The sequence below is a fragment of the Copadichromis virginalis genome, linkage group LG23 (assembly GCF_057382275.1).
Source record: "Copadichromis virginalis isolate Kocher_CV1m ecotype Utaka linkage group LG23, C_Virginalis_male_GT1.1, whole genome shotgun sequence".
NCBI classification, from domain to species: Eukaryota; Metazoa; Chordata; class Actinopteri; order Cichliformes; family Cichlidae; genus Copadichromis; species Copadichromis virginalis.
In genome coordinates, this window is record NC_140639.1 from 49,002,279 (window position 1) to 49,026,803 (window position 24,525).

At 43.3% G+C, this 24,525-nt stretch overlaps 1 protein-coding gene and 1 long non-coding RNA gene across 2 annotated transcripts in view; one reads left to right on the forward strand and one right to left on the reverse strand.

The window, feature by feature from the left end:
• Positions 1-21,458, forward strand: part of LOC146682021 (NLR family CARD domain-containing protein 3-like) — an 88,949-nt gene extending 67,491 nt beyond the window's left edge. Inside the window, exons 2-7 of the mRNA XM_085448454.1 lie at positions 10,173-10,299; positions 12,586-12,717; positions 14,777-15,018; positions 15,123-16,908; positions 18,979-19,152; positions 21,245-21,458. Of these exons, the coding sequence (XP_085304580.1) occupies positions 10,199-10,299; positions 12,586-12,717; positions 14,777-15,018; positions 15,123-16,908; positions 18,979-19,152; positions 21,245-21,458 (2,649 nt within the window). The 5' untranslated portion in view covers positions 10,173-10,198. The remainder of the gene's footprint in view (positions 1-10,172; positions 10,300-12,585; positions 12,718-14,776; positions 15,019-15,122; positions 16,909-18,978; positions 19,153-21,244) is intronic.
• Positions 704-4,149, reverse strand: LOC146682025 (uncharacterized). The gene is made up of 3 exons (XR_014918011.1): positions 3,018-4,149; positions 2,528-2,937; positions 704-762 (listed from the first exon to the last, which is right to left on the reverse strand). It is a non-coding gene; the product is annotated as an uncharacterized LOC146682025 (long non-coding RNA).
• Positions 21,459-24,525: the final 3,067 nt, after the last annotated feature.

Genomic DNA, 24,525 nt, shown 5'->3' on the forward strand with positions numbered 1-24,525 from the left:
AGTCCAGTAAGTGTAGTGCAGTAACATATTGATGGTATTATTTTTAATAATTATTTATTATTTTTAATGCACTTTGAACTGAAACTGGTATATAAAATGTACTTCCTGTAGAAAATGCAGTGTGAATGCTAATAGCTGAATAGCTTGAGTTGAATTTTTATAATTGCTGAAATCTTTGGTGAAAAACATGTTACAGTTTTTGCCCGTTGCTTGAACACATTTTGCAAAACGTCGCTCATTGTGCCAAAACTCTAAACACAAGTAAACATGACACATCAAAATATACCATTCACATCTGTGCCAAACTGAAACTCTGCTGTCAAAACCTAACATTCCTCTGTCAAGATGTAACTCTGTTGACAAAATGACACATACTTGCATCACATGCAGATCAGATCAGGGACACACACTAGTCTACTTCATATAAAACACTGCAGTCTTTCATTGTCATTGTTTATTCTGAAGGCACATTTTCAGGAGACACAAACAACCAAAAAAAGCAAATAGGCCTACTCAATATTGTCCACTGCAGCACCATGAATTCAGATAAAGCAAAACACAAACATAATACAGTAATAGAAAAAGCACTATACTGTACACACAAAAAATCATGACAATTGTGCATACGTGGGCTCATGGATCCCGCCGTCTGTTGGGGTCTGGCCACAGGACCTCATCGACATCGCAAGCAGTGTCTTCTCCTGCTGGGCACCGGGGAAAATATCCTCTTGCATGTCGAAACCATCCATGGATTGCTGTCACCTGAATGTAAATAGAAATATATGTGGTGGCCCCTAGAGACAAAACACGTACAAACTCCAAAGCACATTTCTAGCTTGAACTGAACTTCCAAAACAGAGCTACCTAGAACAGCGGTCCCCAACCCCCGGGCCTCGGACTGGTACCGGTCCGTGAGTCGTTTGGTACCGGGCCGCGAGAGTTGAGGCTCAGGTGTGAAATGTCTGGTTTTCAGGGTTTTTATCGCTTTTCAGCGTTATTTTGTTATCGTTTTTATCATTAACTCTGTTTTCCTGGGTCTTTTCACGTGTGTTATGAATAAATCTTCTTTTTCGGTACCGGTACTAGTTTTATTTTGTTGTATTTATCCGCGACACCTTAAAGGCCGGTCCGTGAAAATATTGTCGGGCATAAACCGGTCAGTGGTGCAAAAAAGGTTGGAGACCGCTGACCTAGATCACGTAAATGACACAATTGAAAGCATGAAAGCATATGTGTATTGTTTGTGTATTTATGCACAAGCATTCATATATATTCAAATCATTAAAAAAAAAAGTTCATTTGCCTGTTACTACCACACACCAAATCTGGTCGTGGTACTTGGTGAACTGAGAGACACAACAGCAGAGGTCACTATTAATGCTATAAAAGAGGCCTTTGCAAGACATGCAGTTGCCGAGACTGTGGTATCGGACAACAGGCCGCAAGTTTCATCAGAACAGTTCAAGCACTTTGCTAAAGAGTACCAGTTCACACATGAAACGAGCAGCCCCAGGTACCCCCAAGCCAACGGGGAGGCAGAACGCGCTGATCGTACCATTAAAGACTTGAGAGGACTGTGACTACAGCAGAGCACTGCTAGCGTGCAGGGCCACCCCACTGGAACATGGGCTCTCACCGGCACAGTTGCTCATGGGGAGACACCTGCGTACCTCTCTGCCACAAGCTGCTGCGAAGCTGGTGCCAAAGTGGCCCGACCTACAGGCTTTTCGCGAGAAGGATGAGGAGGGGAGGCGTGAGCAGGCAAAACACTACAACCGCAGACATAGAGTCAGGACAGAAGGTGTGGATTACTACTGAAGGAACCACTGGAGCAGTAGTTGGACCTGCCAGTGCTCCCAGATCTTATGTGGTAGAGACAGACAGGTTTTCTAAGGAGAAATAGGAGCCACCTCACACCAACAGGGACTGTTACCAGATCTGGTCGAGCGGTGAGACCTCGTGTAAGATTGGATGTGTAATTCTCTGAAGTTATCCATTCAGGCCCTATTCAAAGCTGGCTTAGGCTGTTAGAGATGTTTACAATTATGTGTTTCGTTTAAATGTAAGTGAACAAGTGAGAGATGTGTATCATTTTAACGTTTGATAATGCTCTGCATTCCTGTTCTTGTGAGCTGAGTGAGTCATTATGAAGTATGTCTTTAGCTAAAAGGAGGTGTAGCAGGAGACTACTGTACCCATAAGGCTGTGTGTGTGTGTGTGTGTGTGGGGGGGGGGGGGGGGGGGTATGATCTAAATTATAATATTGCTGACTGTCTGAGGCAAAATTTCCCCAAATCGAATCGAATCATGGATTGAATCGATTCGGGCAAGGGCGTCGATTTGGCATGGACGGAGGGGACATGTCCCCACCAATATCCAGCGATTATTGAATTGTCCTCACCAATAATTTGATCTCTTCGAGTAAAGAAAAGCAAACCTGATAGAAAGAAGAAAAAAAAATCTGTCAACGTCTCATTCACCCAGCGGTGCCGAAAGAGTTAAATTACGTCCTGTACTGGAGTCCTACCTCATGTGACAAATATGGCCAATGTGATTGGCTGAACCTTTCAGGGAGCTCCGTTGAGTTTTAGCAGCGGCAAGCCTGCGCTCCCAGGAGGAGAGGAGGACGGCAGCAAAGAGGAAGAACCTGGATATAAGAAAGTATTTTTCAGAGAAACCTGTAAGTCACTTAAAGCCAAGTTCACTCATAATGTCACGGTCTGGCTGGCAGACCGTGGGGGTGTAGGGAAGGAGGACACAGGCGCGGTGCTCTATGTACAAGCAGTGCGTTTATTTACAGCGATGGACAGACATGACAATAAATCCCGTGCTCTCCCGACTCCCGTGACGTGTCCTCTTCCCAGTGCTAGTGCTCCTGTCTCCGCTTCTCCGTGATGAGCACCCCGTGCTCGCTGTCCTCTCGTCTCCCCGTAACTCCTGGGGACATAAGAGAGAGGAAGCCGTCAGACACACAATAATGCAGCAGACTCAAACTAGGAACTGGTCGAGAGACTGACGTGAAGCCACGCAATGATCCAGCGTCGGAGAGAGCTCCACCACACTCTCAAATAGCTCCTCCGACAGGCCTGATCAGCTGCAGGTGTGGCCAATCACCTGCCAGGGCCACACACACACACACACACACACACACACACACGTCTACAAGCAGGGAGAACGAGGGACAGCAATACAAAATACATACATTATAATATTAGTCCATAACTGCTCAGGGTCCTGGGTCTGACACATAAAATGTGTCCGTCACAATAACGTTGCAGGCTATGCTAGGCTTTGGCCCACATCAGTCTAAAACTGTATGTAACCATGAATAACGTGTTTTGGAAACTAACAGCACAACATGCAGCACTGTTAGTTCTCTCAGTCTCAGAGCAGCGTTTCTAATTCTAATCTAAGTGAAGCTGTCAGAGAAAACAGCAGCCTCGAGCAGCCAGGATATTAGTTTACAGAGGCTGTTAGAATTATATGCCTAACGTTAAAATGTTGGTGACACAAGAATTTCATCTTAATGGCACTGACGTATTCATAGGTCATAGTTATGATTTTGCAAATATTCCACCTTGTAGTGCAGTTTGCACAACTTGTTTTAAAAATGCACTCAGCCTACAAACATTACTGATCAGTCAAGATCTGCACAAAGTGACAGACACACTGAAGCAGCTCCACATTTTATTCTTATTGTCATGTATGTCCTATTTGTCAGGTGACAGAAGAAGCAACACAAAGCTCAGAGAGCAATGGTGACACAAGATCACAGGTGGAATTGGATGATGACGCAGAATGAGAAGAGCGAAAGTGGATCGCTAAATGAAACGGATGAACCAGAACTGGTTTGTAAAAATGCTGCAGCTTCAGTGGTGTGGAACTGGTTTAGCTTTCGTCCGTCAGATACACAACAAAGCACTATTTTTGGTAGAGCATGCTAGCGGGCCGTCGTTATTACCGTGTTGTTTGGAAAATACGGCGCACTTAAAATCAATCCTTTGATTTTTCTGAAAGTCGACAGAGCCCCTTATAACCCCGTGTGCCTTATGTATGAACTCTGGTTGTGTTTACTGACCTCGAAACGATTTTATGTGCACGGCGCTCGAAAATCTGTCAGATGTTTCAGTACGACTTTGCTAAGCTACCACCGCTTGATGGATTGTCAGAGCGTTACGGCTGTCGTAGGCAGGAGCCTCGCGGAGTGAGCCATGTCTCCGTGACGACCAGGACACAGCAGTCACAGACGATTGGCTGTGCGGCGCGAAGTAGGTTCAGTTCGTCTATTTTGTTGACGACCGACCGTGCGCTGGTCAGAAAGATGCTCGGGAGCGGTGGTTTGAAAGGCTGCTTCTTTAGCCTGGCCAGCAGGCCCGACAGGCATCCCCGCTTTTGTTTGCGTTCCTTCCGCCGCCTGCGTTTCTTGGCAGAGCCGATAACAATCCACGGAGCACCCGATGTTCTCGCTATCTCCGGGGGGATGTTGTGCACCCTCTGATAATCACTGGTAATGGGGATCTGGCTGTTATATCCGATCTTGCATAATTCCAGATGGTTGTAGGAAAATTTGGCTTCACAATAAGGAAAACAAAAGAAGAAGAAAAAGTGGAGAAACAAAAAAGAAAGGCACCCAAGTGGAGAGCATAGAGCCGCTGCGTCTGTGCACGCCGCCATCTAGTATACTTCTTCTAGTACACAGCCTGGAGGTGTGTTTGGGGTCATTGTCCTGTTGAAAACTGGTCCCTAAATGCAATTTCTCAACGAGAAGTTTGGGCTCGGGTGAGTCTGCGTGCTGAAGATATCTACCTATTCGGAACCATGGTAACAGGGTTCTGGCTGATCGGAGCTGGCTTGAGAAAGCGGAACCGGCTGTTCAAACCCCCACAAGGCTGCCCGCTGGGATTGGAACGATGGGAGAGGCGTGAGTTTCTCAAAATGGGCTCATTGAGTCAGCACGGATAAGATCTTGGAGAGGCTACGGCTGCTGTGAATACTCAGAATAAGATCTCTGACTGCAGACTGGATACATCTCGGAAGGGCTCGCTCAGAATAACATCTCGGGGAGGCACACTGCCGTGAGTTCTCAGAATCGAATCCCCCCTGCCATCCAGGAGGGCAGGGGGGTGCCGCTCAAGAACCAGGAAACGGGCAGGGAAAATCATCACAGACCCCTCACACCCTGCACACAGACTTTTTGATCTGCTGCCCTCTGGCAGACGGTACAGAAGCCTGCAGACCAGGACCACCCGACACAGGAACAGTTTCTTTCCCCTCGCCATCTCCCTTCTTAACACTTGACCTGTCACACTGCTCCCACTGCCAGACTGCAGCTGCACCTTATGTACATTTGTAGTATTCATTCCACCTCATTCATTTCTGTATTTTATGTATATACGTTTAGATTCGTTATTTATAGTTGCTGTTGTGGATAAGGCGTAGCTTTGGGTCACGTGGTGTCGGTAATAGTGATTGCTATATCATCTGTTCACGTCCTGAGGGAATTTTTGTGAATGAGTAGGTGATGGGGGAAGTCGACTTTTGCTGACCGCTCAAGCTTGGAATGTTTTGATCACTGTTTTTCTACGGATTTTAAGGATTTGATAACAAATAAAGGAGTTTTAACCTGGAACTTTGACTTACGTTTTAAACAGCGGGCGCATCAACATTATTCCCCTATTCAGCTGCTCGGCGACTCAAAGGCTTGACAGTCGCCAATAGTTGCTTTACACAGCTTTGTGTATGTGTGTATATAGACACATGTGTGTGTGTGTGTGCGTGTGTGTGTGTGTGTGTGTGTGTGTGTGTGTGTGTGTGTGTGTGTGTGTACGTGTGTGTGTGTGTGTGTGTGTGTGTGTGTGTGTGTGTGTGTGAGTGTGTGTGTGTGTGTGTGTGTGTGTGTGTGTGTGTGTGTGCCCTCACAGAAGGAAGGTCACAGCAGGAGCTTTTCTCGAACGCATTTCCAATCAGTTTTTTACAAGAAGTGTAGCTCATACAACGGTATAAATGTATTCTTTGTGATACTTTATAAATATGAAACTCTAAAGATTTTGAGTTCGTGCACATTGTGAAACAAGAATCTAAATATTTGTGTCACAATGATTTCTATAAAAGCATTTTGTTTATGGGGATAATGTGACAAATCTTTTGTTACCCTATTAATGATCAGTGATAATTGAAGAGGAACCCTGGCTCGGGACATTTTCATGACAAGTGTCAGCGCAGACATCTACTAACGAGAGAACATGTTTTATCATCATAAACACGGTGATGTGAAGCATCGTTAAAGTGTCACTTCAGTAATGTTGACTCATGTTTTTAATAATGACTTTAAAACACTCATTTCTGTGGTTTATTTTAAGTTTACAGAATATAACATGTGGTAAGACGACGAGTTTTACTTCTCACTGTCCGTGTCATGTGTATCTATTTATCATGTATGCTACTTTGCCGAAAATGTTTCATTGTGTTCATGAAATAAACCAGACTTTCACTGTCTGCATCTTTTACTGTTTTCTGCTTTTGTTCACTCCAAGTTTGACAAACCTACAGATATCCAGAGTTAACTCACTAACAATGTGGAGCAGTCTCAGTGTATTTAGCTGCTTTTTCCCTGAACACAACCAACTAAGAGAAACGCCTGTAGGCCTCACTTTGGTCATTTTGAACGCTGAAGGAGATTTGTTCCATAGACACCTTATACTAGTGTTTCCTGCACTACTATGTTCTATATAAATCCAGATGACTTTTATAGTTTGCAGTGAAATTTGTTAAACCGTTGCTTAATGGGACAGAAGTACAAGTCACTCTTTACTAACACATTTATAGATGAGTTTATTGCTGAACGACACAGCTAGCAGTCTCACACACTCTTTAGGTTTTTCAACATTTGTGTGTAATGGTTTAGTCTATCAAACCTTACCCTTTTCTCCCCAGTATCACAACAGTGTGACTCCCAAAGTACAGATCAGTAAACAACCAATGATTCTTAATCCAGAACAGAAAGATACAGTTGGAAGATGAATGATTGCGTTTTTATGATGCGTAGTAAAACGACCCCCTCTTCTTCTTCTCTGTGTTGGTGTTGTTCTTGACTACAGAGAATTGTTTTTACTAAAATGAAACATTTTCAGATGAAAATGTTTCATTTTATTTCACTGTAACACCCCCTCAATGCCATTTTTAGGATATTCTTGGTGATCCCATGTTTTCATATTTATGCTTTTGGCACTGAGGGTATCTGATACGCACGTTGTGAGGGCTCTGCTTTTGCTTTGAGCAGTCTGTTTTTATTTTGTCTCGCGAGTGTGTGTTTTTCAAACCAGATCCTCCTCAGTTTGATTTTGTTACCACAAACTTTGTGTGAAGTTCACAACAGAGGTAAAGAGATTTAAACACACCAGTTTAAGGACGCAGAGATTGGACCAGCTGCACAGGGCTGGTGAAGCAGAGAGTGTCGGGGGAGATGTGCAACAGAAGCAGAGGGAACATTTTACTAGATGATAAATGGCACATTTAGGTGATTAAGGATTTGTTGACAAGATTAAAAGTCACGTCCGTCAGAGTTCAACAACATTACAGTTTGATTAAATAAAAAGTTTTTAAACTACACAAGGTTCATTTTCTCCTCTGATAGTAAGCATATTAAACATGTCAAGAAAGAAAGAGTATAAAGAAAAATAGTAAATGTGTGTCTAATTAAACTCTTCCTGTGAACCTTATATCATCCTTTAATATGTTCGGTGTTACAAACTTGAAGAAGCACAGAAAAGATCATCAGACATTAATCTAATCAGTTTTCAGCCTTCATTCATATTGAAAAGTTGAAATCTTCCCTGCTAGACCCAAGTGCAGCGTTTAACACCGTTGGCCAGAACATTTTATTACAGCTATTATTAAATGGAGAGTCCTCTTCACACACTGAGGTTAATTATGAAGCTCCACAGGCTTCTGTGCAAAGACCAGTTCTGTTTACATTATACGTGCTTTAGAAGACATAGCATACATTTTCACTGCTATGCATATGATACCCGCTTTTATTGGTTAAACTGCCGGGATGTCTTAGACACATAATGAGCTTTAATTTTCTGCTTCTAAGTTCAGATAAAACTGAGGTTATTGTAACGGGGCGTAAAAATCTTAGAAACACTGTGGCTAACACGATCCTTACTCTGGATGGCATCGCCTTAAGCCGCCTGTTGCAGTCATTTGGCACATTATAAGTCAAATTGAAGCACACGATCCCAAAGCACAACATCAACATTTATTTATATACAAAAATGAAAATTCTTTTTACAGAAAAGAATTGTAACTTCACAATATTGCATTAAGATGAGCAGACAGATTTTAATCTCAGCATCGTGCACACAGATTTTTCAGGACACTGGAAGAGTTCCTGCCATGGATTTAGATGCTAGTGTTGTGTGGATGATCCCATTCTGTGATCTTTGTGTTACTAACACTGATGCTTTTACACTTTAGGACCCTCGAGACCTCTGCTGCTCAGCCGTCCTGATCGCTGCCTCCACTTTAACCAGAGGCTGTAACCTCTGATCATTTCACCTGCACCGGCAGTAAAACTCTTCTCCAGAACCAAACGTGCCATAAACCCATCACAGCTTCATCATCAGCTCAGTCTCAGCAACATGCAGACGACCGAGCAGCAGAAACTCTGCAGGGAACGTCTGAAGTCTGTTCTTCAGTTTTCCCAGCTCACTGTTTATTGAACATGAGACAGAAAAATAACTTCACCTTTAATGTGAAACTTTTATCGCCTGTGACATGTTTGCAGGAAGTTTTCATGCTGTGATTTAGTGTTACAGCCATAAATATCACACAAGGTAAAAACTACAAGTCCCAGCATCCTCTGTGTTTAGGGAGGAGCAGTGAAAGTGAAAGTGTTGATCCTCCGTTCAGAGCAGCAGGAGGAGGAAGGTGGAGCTGAGGCAGGTGAGTGTTAACATGAATATGTTTCTTCTTATGACATAAAATAATTCCACGCTGTTCGTGTCTGTGGGTGAAACGTGAGGCCGGTCGGCTCCTCTGAGCGCTGGTTTCCTGTAAGTAGAGAGGAAGTGAGTTTAGCTGAGAGAGCAGGAGGAGAGTGAGAGCTGTGCTGAGGCAGCTGAGTGTTAACACCGCTCTGACATTACTGTGTCTCTGTGGCGGGAACAACAGGCTCCGTCAGTGGAGGCAAAAATAATCAGACTTTGGTTTTTCAAAGGAAACTACTTTATGTTGGGAGAAGCCGCGCGCTCATTGGATAACGACTTGTCAATCTCAAGTTATTAGCCAATGAGCGCGCAGGTTCACAGTAAGACCCGCCCTTATCACGACGGGTTTTAAAACTAAAATGGCGACAGAAACTCTGTGAGTGTAGTTCAGGCTGACTTTATGAAAGTGCGACGTTTGAGCCACTTCCTGTTCTCAGTCCCGGCGTCCTGATCACCGAGGTTTCTGTTGCTCTGATATCTGATATTGATTATATCGGTAAACAGGCTGTAGGCAGAAACATCAGGTCTGATCTGAAAATCCCTTCAGAAACAAACTTTAAGAGTTTTATGTCCGTGAGGCTGTAAAACTGTAACGTGTCCTGTGATCTATAAACACTCTGTGATGAATAATCTGAAGTCATTTTGAGCCTGACAGTAGTTTCCTGTCACAGAGCTGAAGCTGCAGGCAGTTTTTGGCACCTTTATATTTAATTTATTCCAAAATAAATCAATAAAGGTAGAAAAGAACTCTCAGTGACATTAAAAATCTATTTTTAAAGACAGATGTGACCAAGTGCAACAAATATAAGATGAGATGTTTACAGATATTTGAAGTATTGATCATATGTAGAACACAGAGCAGGTCCAATAACAGAGTCATCCTGCTCACAAACAGCAGTTTGGTTTCATGAGCTCACTTCCTGCAGTGATCCTCAGCTTCTCTCCAAAGGAGCCGTAACATGTGGGCTCCTCACCATGATGATGATCCCAAACACACTGAGTTCCTTCATCCACCTGATCATGTACTTATTAAATAATGTGATGGTTTTGGTGTTTTTTAAAGACTTTGAGCCTCTAAAATAACTGGTTTGGACTTTAGGGCCAAAGCTCCAACATTAGAAAGCCGTCAGTGTGATGCTTCCAGTACAACAGCACCTCTGAGTGTGTGTGTTTACCTCTCAGACTAACTCCACCCTGACATCAAGAAGATGGAGGAAGAGGACGGAGCAGCATCCAGCTGTATGTCTGTGAGGAGTGACAGAGTTACACAAACACCTCCACCTTACAGTCATGGACCTGCAGCAACAATGTAAGAACACTACTAACTTTATTAGTCATTTCAACATAACCATGACAGAATCATTGATCTGTGATTGGTTCAAACTGTTTGATCTGAGTTTGATTTTTATTGACTTGTTTTCTTGCTAAGATCTGAACTCTGTAAGTTTAAGTGAAGTCAGTGCAGCAGAATCAGAGAGAAGAGCTGAGAACAAACTGAGTTCATTCAGAGACAGAAAAAACTGGATGATGATTGGCTGACCTGTCAGCGTTATGAGGCAGACACAATATCACAGAGGGATCAGCTGATCATATGGCTGTCAGAGAGAACTGATCAGTTATTGATGTTTGTGTTTGCAGAGGTCAGAGGTCACAGTCTCCAGTATCCAGTTGTGTGTCTGTGAGGAGTGACTGGTCCAAAGAAATACTTCCTCCAGGCTTCAGTCATGAACCTGCAGCAACAATGTTCTTCAATCATGGAGCTCAGCTGACCATGTAAGAGAGCTGCTGACTCAGAGTTCAAAGGTTGTTTCTATAAATGTTCTGCCAGTGACATCATAACTTAACCTAACACTGGTCTGTGTATGAAGTATCATTTAGTGGCAGTTGTTAAAGTTGTATAATGATGATGGTAGTTTGGGGTGTATTTTCCTGCTGATGCAAATGCATCTACTTTGCCCTTTGTCTGGTGCTTTGGACAAAGACGTCCAATGAAACTCAGAACAACACAGTTTGCACCACCAGCAGGCAGAGGAAGTGGCTGACATCCAGAAATCCTACCAGTGGCTGAACAAAGCTGGACTGAAAGACAGCACAGAGGCACTAATCATGGCAGCACAGGAACAAGCTCCGAGCACAAGACCCATAGAGCCCGGGGTCTACATGGCTCTTTTTGGGGGGGTTGTGTTGTATTAATAGTGACTTTGTTTCTTTGGACCTGACCAAAATATTGTGTTTTTCAGTTCAGTTGCAACATTGACTAACACTAATGCAGGGGTCGGCAACCTGCGGCTCTTTAGTCCTTACAGTGCGGCTCCTCGTGGTTTGGGAAAATAAATTAGAAGTATTTAGCTGAAGTGTATTTTATTTATGTTCTTTTTTAACTTGTAGTTCTAAATTGGAAGATTATTGTGATATTGAAATATAAAAATAAAATTATATTTTTTTATTTTTTGATCGTTCAAATAAGCGTCACACTCACGGAAGCCGGTGTACCCGCCGAAACGCCGTGCATTTATCGAGACTTTCAGCCCCAGGAAGGCCAATTATGGCTCTTCGGATCCACATTATGTCAGCAGCTGTTCTCCACTGTGAACTATGTTAAAAACAAACACCGCTCACGCCTCACAGACGACAGCTTACAGTCCTGTAAAGATGAAAGTGACTTCGTACAGCCCCGACCTGCAGACGCTGTGCGCAGAGGTTCAGGAGCAGAAGTCCCGTTGTAAACATATCACGGCAGACCCGACGATGTTTGCATGAACACGCTTTTCAGCTTCTCTTTATTGACCACTTTTCACACACGGTTGCTGTACGCACACAGCCGGCTGTAGCTTTGCAGCTCACAGCCCGACACACACCAACACAACAGCACAGACGTTAAGGCGGCGAGGCGTGATTGCGGGTGCCGCTCAGGTGCGTCCGCCTCCCCTGCAGCGGCGCTGCAGACCACGCCCCGCCACACACATTAACCAGGTAAAATACATATTTAGGCAGAATTTTGCAAATATCTATTTTTCATCTTTCAGCAGCATAGAGCTTTTTTTCCAATTGTTTTTTAAAAGTCAGGTCAAGGCTCCAAAAGCCCAAAGGAGATATAAGGGTGGCGGCTCACAGCAGCTTTTGTTTGCTACATCATTTTAGTTCAGCTGGGTGTCTTTCCTTTGGTTATATTTCTTTAAGAGTTCAAATGTGTTCATTACATAAATAACATGTAATTTTCTCTGTAGCACTTCATGGATTTCATAAGCAACACACCTTAGTTGTTCATACAAAGCATAAAGGTAAAAAACAGTATATACAGTGTTATCTTCATTCTAGATGTCAAAAAGTATTTGTGGCTCCCAGTGTTTTCTTTTGCGTGGAAACTGGCTCCAAATGGCTCTTTGGGTCCTGAAGGTTGCTGACCCCTGACCTAATGGTATATTTTTTTTAGCTGGATCGTTCTATAAAAACATGAATCAAATCTGAGAAAAGTTTCCACCTGACCTGTTGAATGTTATTGACGCCAGAAGTTTGCCTTCAGACTGTGTTTCTTGCATGCCTTTTGTGGTGTACTAATTGATGTGAAATGAATGCAATGTGGTTGTGTTTGCAGAGGTCAGAGGTCACAGTCTCCAGCATCCAGCTGTGTGTCTGTGAGGAGTGACTGGTCCAAAGAGAGACCTCCACACTTCAGTCATGAACCTGCACCAACAGTGAACTTCAATCATGGAGCTCAGCTGACCATGTAAGAGAGCTGCTGACTCAGAGTTCAAAGGTTGTTTCTATAAATGTTCTGCCAGTGACATCATAAATGATTCCTAATGGTGGTCCGGGTACGATAATGCTAGTATCAATCGTAGTAGTAATGCAATCCAAGGTAATGATTTCTGCTCTGTTGCTGTGAACGTCTCTGCAGCCGTCTGTACTCTAATCTGAGACAACTATTACTGACAGAAACCATCACATCATCCAGTTTGTGTGTTTGCAGCTGCTTAAAAGATTTTAAACAGAGATTAATCAGTAATTCATGTGATGTGTTTGTGTTTGCAGAGGTCAGAGGTCACAGTCTCCAGCATCCAGCTGTGTGTCTGTGAGGAGTGACTGGTCCAAAAACAGACCTCCAGACTTCAGTCATGAACCTGCAGCAACAATGTTCTTCAATCATGGAGCTCAGCTGACCATGTAAGAGAGCTGCTGACTCATTTACGGGTGTTTGAAATTCTGTGACCACTTTGTAATTTTAGTTTATATTTTAAAGTGTTTTTATTTGTAGTTGCCTGTATTTTTATTACACTGTGTGTAACGTGGTGGTTTGTGCTGTTTGGGATTGTTTTGGTGTATTTGTGTCAGAACATCAGATAAATGATTTCATCACATTTTAAAAGAAAGTATCAGGATAATAATCTGAACTGAGTCATCAGAAATAGAAAGATGGTCTCAACAGGCCACTGAGCTGATCTCCAAAGAAATGCAGAAGATTGAAGAGTCCGAGGCTGTTTATTTGTCACAGGCATCGTCATACACGTACAACACAGTGAAATGTGCTGAGCTGCTCCTGTGACTGGACAAAACATTAGAAACAATCATTAAATGAAATAATGAAACATTGTGCAGATGTAATGTTAAAGTGCTTTGTGCCACATTAGCACAGCATGTACTGACAGAGCAGTGCAAGCAGAACAAAGCAAATGAGCAAAGTGATGTAAACAGAGTAACTGAACAGAGTGAGCAGAGTAATATCAGCAGTAATGAAGCAGCAGGATCAGTGTAGCAGCGTGTGACGTCATAATGAATCAGGTATGATCTGAAATATGACAGTGAGACAAGAACATGATGTAAGGTCCTGTTTAAACCCTGATGGTGATGCTATGAGGGGAGCATGTTCTGATTTAGGACTTGGATGGTCTGAGGATAGAAGCTCCTCTCTGTTTGTGTCCTGATGGTGCAGAAGCTTCTGCCTGATTGTAGAAGGAGCTGAAGCCAGCATCATCCCAGAGGTGAAGCTCCTCTGTGTGCAGACCTGAGGTCAGATTCCTCCAGGCTGATGTTCAGGATCTACAGAAACGTGTGGTTGTAGTTATTGCTGCACTGTGTGCTGACAGCAGATACTCAGAACAAAGCGCTGCACACGTGTTCTTTACAAACATCTGTACATATAAAATATGGATCATGGCAGTGAATGAACACGTTTCTGTCATTTGTTTCATTGGCTTCTTTTTTCTGCCTGTGTTCATGTGATTAATGTCTAACACATAAACAGGTTTGTAATCAAACATCACATCATCAGGGAGGCATCATGAAACAAAGTTACTGCTGGAGGCTGAACTCAATTTGGTGGCAATGTTCAAAAATATCACTCAGATCATTTCAAAGCTTTTAGTTCTTCTTCTTCACTTCTGTAAAATAATAGAAAGGAAATCAGAACCAAGAAGTTCACTTCCTGATGACTGAACTCTTTCAAAATAAAGCTGAAAGCTCTGAATGTGACACCGCTGCTCCACCACAGTTTTTAGAGGAGGTCAAAGGTCAGTTCAGAGTGATGGATCCCAAACTTCCAGTACATCCAGTGAAGGACATAATCAGCTCTGTGATGAAGGCTTTTACTGTGGAGTTTGTAGGCTGATCACTCTGTGTTTAATAAGACAGGCAGGAACAGCAAAGGAAACTTGGATTCTGAACTCAAACACAAGTTTCTCCACTTTGACTTTTCTCTGTGACCATCAGAGCTTCTGCACAGTGTCATCAAATCTGGATGTTTGTCACTGACAGTCAATGATTTTAGTGATAAAGAAATGTGTTCACAGAGGGAGGAAGAGGAAGAGGAGTGGTGTCTGTGAGGAGGAGCAGCTGTCCTGCTGTGCTTTGTGTCAGGACGTCCTGAAGGATCCAGTCTCTACCAGCTGTGGACACTGGTTCTGCAGACAGTGCATCTCCTCATACTGGGACCAGTCTGCTTCATCAGGAGACTGGTCCTGTCCCCAGTGTGGAGAAAGATCCAGAAGCAGAGCTGGACTGCAGACAGCCAGTCAGAGCAGCTGTGTACAAAGTAAGACTGAACATCTGTCTGCTGATGGACTCATTTCTGAAAACTGGACTTCTTGTTGTTGTTCAGACATTGAAGAGTTTTCTTTCTGTTTTTCTTTCTTTCAGCAGATGTTGGTCTGCAGGAGGTTTTAGATGAACATAAGATCAGTCTGAGGAGGAGATGTGAACGTGTGACTGAAGGAAGTGATGAAACAGGAAGTAGAACCCTCCTCAACAGGATCTACACTGAGCTCTACATCACAGAGGGACAGAGTGAAGAGGTTCATAGCCAACATGAGGTGAGGCAGCTGGAGACAGCTTCCAAGATGGACGCCCTCCATGACACTCCAATCAGGTGCCAGGACATCTTTAAAGCCTTACCTGACCAACAGAGACCCATCAGAGTGGTTCTGACCAACGGCGTGGCTGGTGTTGGAAAAACCTTCTCAGTGCAGAAGTTCACTCTGGACTGGGCAGAGGGCTTGGAGAACCAACATGTCAGTGTGGTGGTTCTGCTTTCATTCAGGGAGCTGAACCTGATCAGAGAGGAGCAGTACAGTCTTCTGGAGCTGCTCCATGTTTTCCATCCAACATTACAGAAGGTCACAGCAGAGAAGCTGGCTGTCTCTCAGCTTTTGTTCATCTTTGACGGCCTGGATGAAAGCAGACTTTCATTGGATTTCACCAACAGGAAGCTGCTGTCTGATGTCACACAGAAGTCATCAGTCAGCCAGCTGCTGACAAACCTCATCCAGGGGAATCTGCTTCCCTCGGCTCTCGTCTGGATAACTTCCCGACCTGCAGCGGCCAATCAGATCCCTCCTACATGTGTTGACAGGCTAACAGAAGTACGAGGCTTCACTGACGCCCAGAAGGAGGAGTACTTCAGGAGGAGATTCAGTGATGAAGAGCTGTCCAGCAGAATCATCTCCCACATGAAGACATCCAGGAGCCTCCACATCATGTGTAGAATCCCAGTCTTCTGCTGGATCACTGCTACAGTTCTGGAGCACATGTTGACTACAGAGCAGAGAGGAGAGCTGCCCAAGACCCTGACTGACATGTACTCACACTTCCTGCTGGTTCAGACAAAGAGGAAGAAGAACAAGTACCACGAGGGACATGAGACGAGTCCACAGGAGCTGACGGAGGCTGACAGGGAAGTTCTTCTGAAGCTGGGGAGGCTGGCGTTTGAACATCTGGAGAAAGGAAACATCATGTTCTACCAAGAAGACCTGGAGCAGTGTGGTCTGGATGTGACAGAGGCCTCGGTGTACTCAGGAGTTTGTACAGAGATCTTCAAAAGAGAGTGTGTGATCTTCCAGAAACCAGTCTACTGCTTTGTTCATCTGAGCATCCAGGAGTTTCTGGCTGCAGTCTACATGTTCCACTGTTTCACCAACAGGAAGTCAGAGGTGCTGAAGGACTTCCTGGGAAAAAAATACAAAGAGTCATCTCTGGACAATTTTTTGATGGAAACACTAACAAAATCCTTCAGGAGTAAAAATGGTCGTCTGGACCTGTTTGTTCGCTTCCTTCATGGCCTCTGTCTGGAGTCCAACCAGAGACTCTTAGGAGGTCTGCTGGGTCAGACAGAGAACAGTCCAGAAACCATCCAGAGAGTCATCAAGAATCTAAAAAAAAGGAAGACAAAATCCTCTCCTGACAGAAGCATCAACATCTTCCACTGTCTGATGGAGATGAACGACATCTTATTATCTCAGGAGATCCAAGAGTTCCTGAAGTCAGAGAACAAATCAAAGAAACTCTCTGAGATCCACTGCTCAGCTCTGGCCTTCATGCTGCAGATGTCAGAGGAGGTTCTGGATGAGTTGGACCTGAAGAAGTACAACACAACAAAGGAGGGACGACTGAGACTGATTCCAGCTGTGAGGAACTTCAGAAAGGCTCGGTGAGTCCAGATGTGATCATTAATATTATCAGTTGGTGATAGTTTAGTTACTCAGTCATAAACTGCAATCATTTCTTATTTGAGGTCACACTAGGGCTGCCACAAACGATTATTTTTGTGATTATTTGACTAATCAGATCAAAAATAAAACATACAGCTTATTGCACCAGCATGCATCTGCTGTTATGTAACTATCATTAGCTTACAGCTTAGAGTTTTTAAGGTATGTGCTAACTAAAAATAAAGACCAGATGATAGTTTATTAAACTTTTAATGAAATTTGCAGATTGTAGCAACAAACAGAAAGGCCCCCAAAATGTGTGCCGAGTTCTTCAGTGTGATTTCTCCACGATGAAAGCACACTGTGCTCCACATAGTTATGAAGATCTTGATTAACCACATTAGCTTCACATTAGTAACTTTGTCCTCGACAGCTCGGCCATCTTCAGAACCTGCCCAGGAATTGAACTGCACATGTGCACTGGCTCCAGACGTGGGGTTGTCCTGCATAGTCAGTGGTGTCAGTAGATCATTAAGTAAAATAATATGTTACTAGATTCCTTTGAAAGAGCAACCATGGACGACAAAGCTGGGCGGAGTCTGCTCTAAGACACCAAATGAGCAAATGTTTGCTGACCTGTATCAGTGATCACCTTTTTGTTGGCCTGGTCCCCCAGTCCTCCCACTCCCCCCGGTCCTCGGTGGATGCTGTCACTTCCTCTGACACTGGCTCACCATTTATGTTGTGTCAAGAATCAAACGTGAAGATCTAATTTACTCTAAACTCTCTGACTGTTACTAATATAGTCATAAAATATGCAACAACCACTGGAGATGGAGATGAAGCTTCAACTTGCATAAAATAGTTTATTAAAATCAGTTTGAATAAACCCAAGGCTCAGAGCAAAAGAGACAAAAGCGCCCCCAAGTGGTCAGACAATAGACGAACAGAATAAACCCTATCAAAGACAAACACGCTGGAAGCATCTTTTCTAACACTCCAGTATTTATTAGCATTTATTATAAATTTATTGTGACTTTGAAGACGTTCAGTGTTTCCTTTGGTATAACGGAGGTCTGACTACAGTCCAGTAAACACACTGATGAGGATTATAGATTAAACTGCAGTAATACTTTCACAGTGTGCAGTGATGCACAGGTCCGAGTGGTTTTACACTGAAATTCTCAACAACAGGAAACTATAAGAATTTGTTACTCTAATAATAAACATAGAAGAAGAAAAACATTTTTCATTTAGAGTTGATGAATATAAATGAATTTGAACTTTACAAACCAATCAAAGACAAACTGATCCATGTGAGTTTATAACAATATTCAAAGGCTGCTGCTGGACACAGACAGGTAACATCATTTTGACTTGCTGTCACCTGGATCTGGAGTCATAAACACTGAAGCGCTGAACATTAATACAAGTCTGTTTCTGCCAACTAGTGATAAACCTGCAGACTAATGGCTCAGAAAGCTAAAACGAGCCAATCATTTCTGTGTTTAGTTCCCCTGAAATCAGATGTGATATCAGCAGCTCTGAGTTCATTCATCATTATTGTCCAGTGATGAGATTTCTGCTCCGTTTGGTGACAGTCAGCAGATTTTTCCTGAGTGTGGACGTGAACAGTCGTACTTGACAGCAGCAGGTAGCAAACAGAGATCGTCTTTCCAGCTGGAACTCTTCACTGAGCTGAGCTCATTCAAAATGTTCTGGATTCAAGACAGGAAACAGTCCACATGTGTGTCTTCACTCTGACTCTGGATCAGATCTCACTGACAGACTGTGGACATTATGGAAGCCTAAATGTGACACCATCTTCCTCCTTCATCTGCAGATTAAAGCCAAACAAAGATTCTCATTAAAAGTCTGCAGGTCCGAGAGAGACTCAATCATTGTGTCATGTCAAACACAGTAAGAGGAGCTGAAGCACAGATGTGAAGAGCAGATGTTCATCAGATTATGACCTCACTCTGTTTTGTCTTCATATACATTCAGTCTGTGTTTATAATGCAGATTTTCTGCTTTTATAATAACACATTTTATATTTTCTGTGATCACAGACTGGCTGACTGTGGACTCTCAGGGACTCACTGTGAAGTTGTGGCCTCGGCTCTGAAGTCCATCCCCTCCCATCTGACAGAGCTGGAGATGAGTAACAACAAGCTGCAGGATTCAGCAGTGAAGCTTCTGTGTGCTGGACTGGAGAGTCCAAACTGTCGACTGGAGACTCTGAGGTGAGTTCACTGACTGCAGCTGTTGTTGTTTTTCTATATTTCAGATCTTTGATTGATGTTTGAAACGTTCTTTAGTTCCTAAATGTTCAGGATGTGTCTGAAGACAAATGTGAAGAAGTTTGAGTGCTTTCAGAAATGTTGTGTCTTTCCAAACGACTGAACAACAGCTTTTCCTCTTGGCTGCAAATAGAAGTGACAGACTTGAGCAGGGTTCATTTAAAGGCTGACAGAAGTGGAGTGGTGACGGGGAGATGTTTGTCAGGACAGCTTTTCAGCCTCCACAGGTTCATGTTGTGCTCCATCAGTCAGTGAAGATGAAGTCAGTACTGATGAGGCTGTAGAGTGTGTGAGGGATGTGAATGAGGCTGTTGGAGATCTGATGATAGCAGATAAAAACAGGCTGCAGAGACTTTGAGCTTGTGTGGAAACAGACAGAGAAAAGAAAGACATGAATGTCAAAGCTAATAAAGGTGAAGTTAGGAGCTGTGATGATGTTCATGTATCAGAAGCTGTCGGGCTGCTACAGAGACGACCCACACAGCTGCTGTGGTGAGGTTTGTGTTAAAGCAGAGGAACACAGGCCCACACATGACAGCAAAGCAGGTTTCAGGCTCTGTGAGAGGATTTCAAACAGAAGCTGGAGAAGAGAAAGGACTACAGAAAGAAGGCAGCTGAGACCAGTCCAAGTGTTTCCATGGAGCCCAGTCTAACATTCATTCATACACTAACGTACAGAAGTGAACGGGAAAATGAATCCATAGTTTCAAATGTAGAAATAGTTCTCAGTTCATTTACAGAGTTTAATACATTTCATGAGGAAATGTTCAAAACAGCAGCTGAGAAGAAATCTGCTTCACAAAGTTGGATCCAATTCCAATAGTTTGTGATGCACTTGAACGCAGCGTGAGCAGTTCACTGCCTAACCCCACAGAGACTGTCAGTCTGGACTTTTCTTTATTGCTATTGGCTGTCAGTGAGATTTCAGAGCAATCAGAGACTGTGGGTCTGTGTATGAAGTATAATTCATGTGCAGTTGTTGAAGTTGTAGAATGAGAAATGGCAGTTTGGGGTATTTCCTGCTTTCATTGTCCTGCTTGTGCTGATGAAAATGTTTATTGACGTGTGAATTCATTCTTCAACGCTCGATTCTGCCTGAACAACGTGAAAACTTTGCTTTGTGTAACACAATTCAAAGCACTGAAGCATCGACTTATTTCATTATCCAACAATGAAAACAGGAAACACAGACAGCTGGCCTTCAAAGTAAAAGCTGCTCCTTTTGAAACATGTTGGTGGTAAAATGTAAGAAGAGCTGAAGCACATAAATGATCTACGTGCCAAAATATTAAACACAGTTGATATATTTGTGTGAGTGTTGTGATTCAGGTGTAGATGTAATAATGTACATATAGCAGAGTTTCCTCTTCTAGATCAGCTGATCAGAGTCAGGCCAATCAGCTCTGAGCATGCTCAGTCTGAGTTATGGAGCCACATACTATGATTCACCATGGCAACGGCATGAGCAGAGGCTCCGTGTGAATCCAGAGGAGCAGAAACATGAATGATGACAGTAGATGATTGTGTGAAAGTGCTGGAAGCAAATGAGTGTGTGATGTTCTTTCAGTGTTGCACTTTGTAGACGCTCCCTGAGCACTGGTCTCACAGCCAGCTGCACATAGAGACCAGTGTTGTTAGTCCAGGTCAGAAGATGACTTGTTGGAATGAAAATGAGCTTGTAGTTTGTCTGCTTTAATAATGTGACTGGAAAAAGGTGTTGGACTTCAAATATGTCCATTTCTGTCACACTTCACCTTTAAAAGTGAAGCCATGTGGTTCCTGGAAGGAAAAACACGACTTTTTCAAGTCTTTGTCCTGTTTTTATGAGAAATGTACGACTTTAATGTGAAACATTCAGAGTTTTTTCTCTTGTTGTGTTTGTTTGAAGCTGCTTCCTGTTGGCTTCAGCTGTTTGGAGTTTCCATTTTCTAAACTTCTACATTCTGAACCTTCTTCAGCTCTGAACAGATGATGAAACACTGAATGATTTCAAGCACTTTGTCTAATAAACTTACATCTTTCATTCTTTATACAGATTGGAGCGCTGTGGTTTGTCAGAGATCAGCTGTGATTATCTGGCAGCAGCACTGAAGTCCAACCCCTCCCATCTGAGACAGCTGGACCTGAGTAATGACTTCTTGTCTTTGAATAAGAACAACCTGCAGGATCCAGGAGTGAAGCATCTGTGTGGTTTCCTGGAGAGTCCAGGATGTAAACTTGAAACTCTGAGGTCAGTCAGCATGTTTTAGTTGTGCTGAGATGAATATGATGTGAAAGTTGTGCTGACACTAAACTGCAGACATCAGGCTGATATTATACTGATCCACACTGAGGATCTTCATGGTAAAGTCTGTTTTCTTCTTCTCTGGTTTAGTCCATTGACTGCAGCAGAACAATGTTCACATTTCAAAGCTTCAAAGAAGAAGAAAAATCCTCCACTGGAAAATTCACTGTGAAACTCTCAAACTCTTCATTGCACCTTAAAGTCTGTCTGACACTGAAATCCAAAGCAAAATGTGCGTTTGCTTTACAGACAGCAGTCCAACACAAACATACACACATCATCCAAAACACAGTCCAACATCCAAATCTCCTCCACTGCCAGCATGAATGATGGGAAAGAGAAGGAGGAACACTCTGACATTCAGGGTTAGAATGAGTTTCATCAAGCAGACTGTGAAGATCAAAGCTGCATTAGAAAGCTTACATGAATGAATGAGTGGACAGAAGTGGACAGAGATCATCTGAAGCACTTCAAAGGCTTTAAATCAGCACATTTCTCTTTATTCTTTATCAACTCTGTTAGTTTCTCTCAGTTTTCTGTGGAATGAAGCTAACAGCAGGCTAATAAGATGCTGACCAATAGGTTTCTATTAAAGGTTGTAATTTGTATATGAAAAAGTGCTTTGGCTCAGCAGGGATCAGCTTACAGGTAGAATACAGCTGCTGGATGGGATTAGCATGTCATAGCTATCTACCAAACTGCTAACTGGGGGATTTCAGGCCATCTATGGATCATTTTTGCTAACTGTTTATTCAGCTTAGGCTCACAGGGCTGCAGCCTGTGCCCTAGCTGTCATAGGGCAAGAGGCGTGGTCCACCTGCACAGGTGAGCAGTCCATCACAGGGCCAACAGAGAGCGACAGAGAAGCACTCCCTCACATCCACACCTACAGCCAATGTAGAAGCACCAATGAACCTAAGCAGCATTTCATTGGACTGTGGGAGAACATCCAACCTCCACAGAAAGGCCCAGCTGACCAACAAGCTTCAACCTACAACCTTCTTGCTCTAAGGCACTAGTGCTAACCACTTTTGCCCATTTCAGCCCAAATCCTGCATCTTCCTGTTTCTGACTCCAGGCCAGCTCCACTAACACTTTCTCATCAGACACTGCCACCTAGTGGAGGAAGTCTTAGTTCCATTTGAAGCTTCAGATTACAGTTAGTTCCTTTACAAAGAGGTGGAGGTGGTGGGGCCACAGCACCATCATCACTGAGTGCCATAGGACACTTAACCTTTGTTTCCATATGCTGGGAACTTCCTGTTGTTCCAAGGAGGACTGGAAAATGTGTGAAAATCTCCCAGTCAGTTCCTCACAGCACACTTCAATCATTTCCCTCCCACAGCATCAGGACCAGGGCTTTTTCTCTCTTTGGTCCCACTAAGAGATTTCCACACAAACACCTCATCAGTGGGACTCTCAGAGCTACCAGCCCTTTGCTACAATCACAAAGCTCTTCATTGAAATCAATGATATCAAAGCTGGAATCAAATGAGTCCAAGTCTTCTGCTGATTCAGCATCACATTCATCTTTGCTCCTTGTCCTGCATCCCCACCATGGACTTCATTCCTTTCCAAGCCAGCCTTGAGTGTCCTTTATTCAGCTCATCCTCTGCTTTACTTTTACACCTGATTTTAGCTGCTTTATCTCTCTTTCAACAGGTTTCTGTGCCTCAATCTTTTTCTTCTCTCCCTCATAACAAGACAGCTTCTTCTGCCTGAGAACATGTTGGAGTGATTTACTAATCCAGGGCTGCTTATTGGGGAAAATACTTCCTGTTTGCAAAGTAATCCCCATTTTTCCCAGAAAGAAATGTCAGTAGAAATCGATGATCTAAGTGAGAACATGAGCCTTTCAAAAGTCCCAGTGGGTGCAGTCAAAGCAGTCCCTCAGTCCCAGTATAGAGTCTTTGGTCCAGACTGGAACAGCTGTGTGCCCAGTTTGAGCTCTCTTCAGTGCTGTGACCTGACAGACCCAGAGGGGCCATCACATCACATTTAGAAGCTCCCCTGATGGAGCCACAACACATGTCCAATACTTAGTCTGTCTTGTTGGACCAACTGGAAGAAATGATTCAAGGACTTAGTCACAGAACAGAGATTCAAATCTCCAAAATCCAACTGGCTGCATCAGGACATATAGTCTGAAACTCTGCACAGTTTCCTGTTTGAAGCTGCTTCCTGTTGGCTTCAGCTGTTTGGAGTTTCCATTTTCTAAACTTCTACATTCTGAACCTTCTTCAGCTCTGAACAGATGATGAAACACTGAATGATTTCAAGCACTTTGTCTAATAAACTTACATCTTTCATTCTTTATACAGATTGTGGGACTGTGGTTTGTCAAAGATCAGCTGTGATTATCTGGCAGCAGCACTGAAGTCCAACCCCTCCCATCTGAGAGAGCTGTACCTGTATGGAAACAACCTGCAGGATCCAGATGTGAAGCAGCTGTCTGATCTTAAGAAGAGTCCAGACTACAGACTGGAGACTCTGGGGTCAGTAGAGTGATGGAGTGAGTGGGTGGTGCTGTCAGCAGTATTGTACTAAACACAGTCAGTATGAAACAAAGATCCAGTGTTTCCTGTAAAGCTGCAGCTTCTCAGTGAAGCTGTGAGAGGAGAACGGTGACAGGCTTCAGGATTGGACACAAACACTTCCTGTTTCTCACCTTTATGGTCACCATAGTAACGGATGACAAGCTCTGATCAAACGCTGTCAACAGCCAATCAGCTCTCTGAACAAAGCAGCACGCAGACCAATGACTGCATTGATTTCCAAGTTTAAAGCAGTGAAGAACACAGTCTGTAGGTGAGGAAGAATTTAGTGAGAGCAGATGTTTGGATGGAATTCCTCCAGTTAACAGCTGGAACCGTCCATCTGGATTGTTGGGCTTGTTGTTGGGGTTCCTACAGAGCTCAGAGTGGACACACCAAGGTTCTTCTAATGAATGAAAGTCCAAACTCAAACTAGGAGGGAAAAACATTTTCAGCAACTTCAATAAAAATCCAAAGATTAGAAAAAGTGAAGCAACA